The sequence below is a fragment of the Gossypium raimondii genome, chromosome 5, assembly GCF_025698545.1.
Source record: "Gossypium raimondii isolate GPD5lz chromosome 5, ASM2569854v1, whole genome shotgun sequence".
NCBI lineage: Eukaryota > Viridiplantae > Streptophyta > Magnoliopsida > Malvales > Malvaceae > Gossypium > Gossypium raimondii.
The window spans coordinates 18,976,167-18,984,477 of NC_068569.1; the positions used below are offsets into that span (position 1 = coordinate 18,976,167).

Here is an 8,311-nt window from a genome sequence, read left to right on the forward strand (position 1 = left end):
TGACATATCAAGCAAAAACATTCTACTGGACTTGGATAACGAGGTTCATATCTCTGGACTTTTGGCACTGCCAAGCTTCTAAAACTCATCCCACCTCCATCAAATCAAATGGTGCGGTATATGGTGTTCCTAAAGAAGACAATTTTCTTACGAGGACATTATGGGAGGTTCTTGGTCTTGAAGCTCAACTTCCTGAACCAAGCAAAAACATTCTACTGGACTTCCACGCAACAACATTTTTTATACAATAGACATAATCTAAAGGTAAAATAGGTGGATGTAAAATTATAAAGGATGGTGTTTTTGAAATTAACTGCATATAGGGTGAATAATTAACTTTAGAGCTGAAAACAATAATGATTAAAGAAGACAAAAGGCTCCGCTTTGTTCTTAAAGATCTTATCATTATAAAATAACAATCATTCTTTTTGAAGAAACGGAAACAGCGTGATTACCGACCACGTCATCTTAACCTTACCCCCTAAAAATATCTATCCCCAACATTGTCATTTCCGTTCACGTGGGCCGTAATTATTGGTCAACTTTTGGCAGTGACAGCTAGACAGACAGGTAGCAGTTTCGTCGAGAACATTCACGTGGCAAAATTGGGAATTTACTTGGACGCGGCATTCCGGACCGGACAGACACGTCTACTTAAGTTTAAGCTCCGCTGTCCAAAATTCACTCTCTCGTTTCTATACAGATTCAGAAAGAAATAAAGGAAGAAGAAGCAATGGCCACTCTTACAGTGCCCACGACAGTTCCTTCAGTGTCTGAAGATTGTGAACAACTAAGAAAAGCCTTTTCAGGTCTCTCCTCTTTCAGTTTCTTCCCTTTACCATTTCTCTCGTATGTTAATCTAACTATGTTTACTTTGATCTTCTCCATACAATATTGATCGGATCAAACTTCTTTACACTAGGATCTATAATGAACGACCTTTTTTCTGATTTTATTTCGTAATTGAAAATGGTCTTCATTTTTACACCAAAAGAGTTCCTTTTTTCCCGTGCTGGTGGGTGGATCTTGCGATGATCTACCACGATCTGTCAAGATTGTGTGGAAGAACTGAAAAAGATGATCATCAAATGATAATGCCTTTTATTAGTTAAGCAAGTTCCTTGGTTTATGACGCCTGATTAGTGTTTTTTGTTTATACTGCGGCTTATAGTGGTATGCTTTTTCTTGACTTTTTTATCAGTTTTGATGATCTGATGATGATATGGTTTTGTTCTGGTATTAAGAGACTTCAAGTCTTTTGATGTGTAAACATAGTATAATAGCATGTCTTACAAACAACTTTAAACTGACCGAGTTTTTGTCTTAAATTATTTTATCGTCGTTCTATGAGGCAGTTTCTCCACACATTGATATAAAGCTTGGATTGATGTTTCATTGCAGGATGGGGAACTAATGAGGGCTTAATCATAGATATATTGGGTCACAGAAATGCCGAGCAACGAAACTTGATTCGAAAAACCTACGCTGAAACCTATGGAGAGGATCTCCTCAAGGCACTAGACAAGGAGCTCTCGAATGACTTTGAGGTCAGTTTGCAAAATCAATTGCTTTATTCACTGCTAGAGACTATTTTACATATTTTTATTTTATGGCCTGGAATGCTGACTAACCTTGGTCGCTTTCCGAGTTCTTATCAGAGGCTGGTTCTGCTTTGGGCTCTTGATCCTGCTGAACGTGATGCCCTTTTGGCTAATGAAGCCACCAAAAGGTGGACTTCAAGCAATCAGGTCCTTATGGAAATAGCCTGCACAAGGTCTGCCAACCAACTGCTTCACGCAAGGCAGGCTTATCATGCTCGTTATAAGAAGTCGCTTGAAGAGGATGTTGCTCATCACACGACTGGCGACTTCCGTAAGGTATATTAGATGGATGCTTAAGTTATCTGTAAAAACTAAACTAGGTCTTGTATATTATGTTAGCGAGTCAATGAAGTTTTTATTATTTGTTTTCTGTTCTGACTAGCCCTGCTTATTTATGTGTCTTTATTCCTTTCAGCTCCTCCTACCTCTAGTGAGTTCATACAGATATGAGGGAGAGGAGGTGAACATGACTCTGGCGAAAACAGAGGCGAAGTTGCTTCATGAGAAAATTTCAGACAAAGCTTACAGTGATGACGATGTCATAAGGGTTTTGGCTACAAGAAGCAAGGCACAGATCAATGCAACTCTGAATCACTACAAGAATGAATATGGAAATGACATAAACAAGGTAAACAAAGTTGGATTTTGGCTGTTTTGTATTTGAGTATTTCAAGGCATCTTTACTTTTATACTAGAAGCCAATTACTTATCAAAGTTTTCCTTGGTCTTCGATTCCTATCTGCAGGACTTGAAGGCTGATCCTAAGGATGAGTTCCTTGCACTACTAAGGTCCACAGTGAAGTGCTTGGTCTATCCGGAAAAGTATTTTGAGAAGGTTCTTCGCCTAGCAATCAATAGACGAGGAACGGATGAAGGAGCTCTTACTAGAGTTGTTTGCACTAGGGCTGAGGTTGATCTAAAGATCATAGCAGATGAGTACCAGCGAAGGAACAGTGTCCCACTGACTCGTGCCATTGTCAAGGACACTCATGGAGACTATGAAAAATTGCTGCTGGTACTTGCAGGACATGTGGAGAATTGAATCTGATATCATGAGACAATTTCCTGGTGAATAAATGTTTATGACCAAACTATAATGGTCTAGTGTGGTTACGAGGTTTTCCTGTTTTTCTATGTACTAATGCGAGTTATATGTTATCCAAGAATTCGAAGTCTACTTAAAACCATATACAAGAGGCTTTTTTTTATCTTTTCTTTTGTGTGGCTACTGATTCTATCTTGCATCAAGCAGAAGCCGCTATCTTTTTTAAAAAACCTAGGATCATGCAATAATGCTTTTCAAGAATCTCCATATTCGAGAAGAAAATATGCAAAACCCAAAGAGAAATTTAGAAATCTGATTTGCAATATTCCTAAGCATACCCGAAAGTCAAATCTTAAACGTGACAAAATATCAGACATCCCAAGTTTGGTTAAAAAAGACAACAAAATAATACAAGTTGAAACTACATAATGAACAAACTAGAAGCAAAATTTTCTTCTACATCCTTAAGACTCTCAAAGGTAATCCGCTGATGCTGCAAAGCCTTCCACCACGACAGCAGGCACCAGAATTTCATGTACATTATATTATCTAGTAACCCAAGGACACTGACTACTTTGTAGTGAACAGCTAGCAAATTTGGAAGCACGACAACAGCGGCAGAGTGACTCCATCACTTTTTCAGGAGGTTCCTAGAGAATATTCTCTTGCAATATGGGCTGGTACGCAAGATCATGTGGGGACGGACAGCTCCAACTAGAGAAGCATGAAGGGAACCCTGCTTTGAGACAAAATGTTTAGAGATGAAAATCATGCTTCTTCAGACAAAAGTTAACTTATACAAGAGACGAAAAGAGATACTAGGATAGATTTCATTCAAATTTTGATCAAAATATTATCCGAGTACCCATACCTTAGTTACTGCTAAGGCAGATTGAATGACATAGTTGGCAAATGGGTCTTGCAATAATTGTTCAAAGTGTACGACAGAGATCAACTCATGGATGATTTGCGACCGGCTTTCTGCAAAATACTTGAGGCATTTTTCGACAACATGACTGCTAAATTTCTGCATTGAGAGGTGAACATAGTGCCCTTTGAACTGAGAAAGTAAGTTGTCAACAGCAGAGCGAACCTTTAGCTCTATAATGTACTGAACAACATAGTTTCTGTTTCAGAGAAAAATGAATATTACAATCAGAGAGATAAATAAATTAAAGAAAACTTTGGAGAAAATGAAGTTCAAAATATATTTTTTTCATGATGAAATTCTCCTCTAGTTATGATTTTAGTTAACTTATTTTACTATAGAGTTGATAGATCAGACTTGTTTCACAGGATGCATTTGCTTCTAAAGTTTGCCAAATTCTTGTTTTAAAGGTTTTTTTTCCCATTTAGGTAACCTAATATGTACATTACAGAAAACAAGACAAATAAAGATTGGAAGAACTAATAATTGATAATGCAAAATCTGCTTGATATAGGAGCTTAACTTGTCATTTTTATTCTTAATACCAAGTGAATGCATCCCATGCTCATTTGACATAATGTAGAAAGAACAGAAATGGCCGATGTAATTATAGAGGATCAATGTCTCTCAGAAACATAAACAATCAGTCAGAAAACTTGGAAGGAAATAAGGAACTAAGTTGACATACATGAACTTTTACCTTACACAAGGGTGTAACTTGTAAGTACTAGTTTGAAGATATGATTCATTAGCATGAAAAAATCATTTTAACATAAGAAGCAACTGCTTTTTTATGATTCATACATTCCATTAGCATGACAAAGATGTAAATATAAACAGGATTAATGTTTCCAATAAGCTAACTTAGTCATCAAAACCAACAATAAAAGAGGATGAAAGAAACAAACAAACAAAAAAATATCTTATTACCCAAAAGGATCTTGAGCAAGTAGAAGTCCATTTCGGGAAATTTGGGTAATTAGGTTATATCGATGTTGCCCATTTGAATGAGCAATGCAGCGTTGCAACACACAGCATCCATGACGATGAGTGGCAATATCTACGCAAAATTGTGCAGCAGCATCAAAAATAATCTGCATTGGTAATTAACAGAAGCAAAGGACCAAAAATGTTTCAGAATCAAACTTGGCAAAAGAAAATATACACATCAGAAAATGCAATGCATCAAAGTAGAGATAGAATTCCTAACACAGGAAATGCACCAATGCCCACCAACTACAGTTTGAATTAGAAGCATGCTTCTAGTACCAACAATTATGACTGAATTCTAGTTTTTTGGTTCATGACCCACAACAAGAGAGCCTGACCAATTCTGTAAAATTGCAAGCTAAAAGTTCTCCCAATGGACCAAAAACTCTTCAAGAATCATGAGTTACTATCTATCTCAAACCCATCATAGCCTGTTAAAGGTTGTTTCCTCCCTTGGAAAGAATTGTTCATAATAATAAATATTCAGAAAGATAGAATAGATTCCTTCAAATTGGATCCTTGCATTTGTGTCAGTTGCTTGTCATGCACTGGCAATATGCCAATACCTGTAATTAAGCTAGTACCTGCAAGAAATCTTTCTCCTGTTCACAAGGCTTATCTAACCATCAACGAGTTAAATTATATACCGATGTCTCAAAATACACACACAAAAACGAAAAACATATCCTGCAATGACCCAGAGGAGAAACATGGCATGACACTAGGCATAGGTAATAGTCCATAGCATAAAGATATCCAAGATAACCATATAATTTTCTTTAGAAGACTTGAGTAAACCTTGTCAAGATGAAAAAAAAGCATATATCTGTGATCTGTCCAAATAGTTAACTAGAGATAAACCATATAGTGGGTTGACACGATGAAATGAGACTGTAGTGGTCTAATTAACCTAATATATGTAAAAAAAAGAAGAATGTCCATGGTTGGGGTCATTCGTGAGCAAAAGTATTGAACCTCGTAAGTTAATTCACCCTCATCATTGTACCTTATTATCTTCATTACCAAGGCATTGCAAGAAGCGCTGCAAAACATGATTTCCATTGAGATCCTTGATAAGATCAAGAATTCCAGGTTTAAGAGCTGACTTGATAAGAGAAACTTCTTCTCTGGATTTGAGAGTCTCAATCAACTTCTGTACTACACGAGTACTGAAATATAGCAGTATACCAGTTTAGCAACAAATATATATACATATTATATAGGAAGAGAAAAGGCAAAGAATACGAGTAACAGAAAATAGAATGAAGAATTCAATGATAATGAAGCAGTTACCCATATGTGTTTAAGGAAATCCTCACTAGCTGTCCTGATTCTTTTGTGACCATGTGAACAATCTGCAGTCTTTGTTCTTCAGTACATACATCCAGCAACTTTTGCACAAGGTAGTTTCCAAAGGGATCCATCATAAGTTCCACAATATTATCAATAATTTCATTGAATATTATTTGAACATCTAAACAGCTTCCTTCATCAAATATCCTTTGCAAGAAGCGACAATGATTCTGGTCCTTAGCCATGTAATTAATACATCCTCGGAACTCAGCCAGGGAATATGGAGTTGGCATTAGTCTTACATTTTCTCCATGATTTTTATCAAGTTTAGAGCTTTTCTCTAGAAGGTTTTTGAAAGATTTTTTCTTATGACGCTTGAATGAATCGTGGCCCAAGTTCTGAATACCATACTTCAAATCTCTTCCTTGAATGATGACACTGCGATCCTCCACAAGAGGAATTTTAGTGTGCATGAACCTAGGATCACTCAAAGAATCAATGACACCTCTACCTCCATTACCATCCATCCCACTTTGCTTTGAGAAAACAAAAGGATAATAGGTATTCTGTAATGGAATACCCCTATTATCAAAACTCCTGCACTGTTCCATTCTCTGCTCCAAATGATAGTTTCTTTGGTTATTATGCCAACTCCATTTTGAAGCCAAATCATTGGAATGATTATAAGCAATGTTCTGAGGCCCCAACGAATCACCCTTTTCGTTTCCTCCCTGCAAACCAAGCAATGTGGACCTCATGACATCATTACCATCAAAATACATTGAAACTTGTAGTGGAGAAGATTGAAACCCTTTGCTAAAACCTTCATATGAAGTATATTTTCCAGCATTATAAGAATAAACATCACCCAAACCAAGGCCAAAACCATTTGGGTCGCTCTCAGATCTCCTCATTTCAGCAGAACCGTCACTATCTATCTCTTCATTTCTAATATGCATTTGATATAGATTATCGCACAAATCAAGACCATCCTCGACCGATCTTTCTTCATTCACGTTCGTATTTCTGAAATGAAAATCGGGTAAAGAGGTAGAATCCAACCAGAGTCTATAATCATGAAACTCGGGCAGTTGTTGTTGTTGTTGGTCTTCAAATGACGAACTTTCTTCATGTGAAGAAAACCCATTTGAGAAAGAGCTTGAAGGAGAAGGGGAAACTTGATTCATCATCTTCTTCTTCTCCTTCTTCTCACCCGTTTCAACCATCTTCACATACACACACAAAAGAGAAAGGGAACAAACAAAGAATCAAACTTTTATTACGAGAGAATATTTTCACACGAAACAGATACAGAAAGCTCACCGGACAAACAAACCAAAAAAAAAAAAAACGCTTCCTTTTCAGTAGACGATTGTTCTTTTGGTTGATTTGGCTATCTTTATTTCAACGATTTTCTCTTTCAAAAAAAAAAAAAAACATTGGGTTCTTTTTGTATATTGACGGTTACAAAAGGAATGGCGTACGGACTGGTTATGGCTTAAGCTCACTCCATTGCAGTAGGTGAGCAGGCACTACATTGTGAAAATATATAGATACATAAAAATAAAATAAGATAAAAAAAACACTTTGGAGATTTAAATTACGGTTTTTTCTTTAATCATCGGTATCTATCTTGAAATGCAAAACAGAATGCTTGATTTTCTCAGATTAATTTGACTTGTTTTTAACCTAACCTGTACAGTCAATTTTAGTTTTTTATCAGTGAAAACAAAGAGTGAAAGAATTTTTTAGTCATTGGATTTGTTGAAATTTGGGACATTCTCTCTAAGGGTTAAAAATTAGAGCGTGATTTGATCATAAACTTGGCCTTTTAGATATATACGATAGAGATAACCGCACCAGATCCCTTATTCTTCTAACCTAATCCTAACTGTCGTTGCCCAACAAAATGGATTCTCACGTTGGAAACTTTTGCTGTATTTTCTCTACCTTCAAACCACGACATAACAAAAATAATCATATTTTGTAATATTTTAGGTGATATCAAATATTAATGATATTGCAACTTATGTTAAAAGTATTTCCATATGATTATTTTTATATGAAATCTATCACAATTTTAAATTTTGTTCATAAAGATTTTAAATAAAATGATAATAAAATAAATCTCAAAATTATACATAAATTTTAGGTTTTATAGTAATTTTTTATTTCATTCGATTTTCATAAACATTAACAACATTGTTGATGTCAATTTTGTGGGCTAGTCTAAAAAAGGTTGAAGGTAAGTTATTGGTATTATGGTGAATATAACAATTTATTGGCTTTTGGCCTCTGCCCAAAACTTCTCAAGCAAATGCCGAGATCTAACTACTTGTGCATCAACTCTTTCCTGCAAATTCAAGGTTGTTAGATAGTTTTTGTGTCCTACAGGGAAAGGTCCCTTATGACATAGTTTTGGTGCTCTGCAGGGAAACATCCCTTATGAGGACT

At 35.9% G+C, this 8,311-nt stretch overlaps 2 protein-coding genes across 2 annotated transcripts; one reads left to right on the top strand and one right to left on the bottom strand.

Annotated features, from left to right (window-relative positions):
• The first annotated feature begins 639 nt into the window (after positions 1 to 639).
• Positions 640 to 2,809, top strand: LOC105769557 (annexin Gh1). The gene is made up of 5 exons (XM_012590262.2): positions 640 to 809; positions 1,402 to 1,547; positions 1,659 to 1,877; positions 2,017 to 2,229; positions 2,347 to 2,809. Exons 1-5 carry the CDS (start codon positions 734 to 736, stop codon positions 2,641 to 2,643), a joined length of 951 nt encoding a protein of 316 aa, XP_012445716.1. The 5' UTR covers positions 640 to 733; the 3' UTR covers positions 2,644 to 2,809.
• Positions 2,810 to 2,878: 69 nt separating this feature from the next.
• Positions 2,879 to 7,447, bottom strand: LOC105769556 (putative pumilio homolog 8, chloroplastic). Its single transcript, XM_012590261.2, has 5 exons — positions 5,858 to 7,447; positions 5,571 to 5,733; positions 4,505 to 4,668; positions 3,518 to 3,773; positions 2,879 to 3,382 (listed from the first exon to the last, which is right to left on the bottom strand). Exons 1-5 carry the CDS (start codon positions 7,081 to 7,083, stop codon positions 3,278 to 3,280), a joined length of 1,914 nt encoding a protein of 637 aa, XP_012445715.1. The 5' UTR covers positions 7,084 to 7,447; the 3' UTR covers positions 2,879 to 3,277.
• Positions 7,448 to 8,311: the final 864 nt, after the last annotated feature.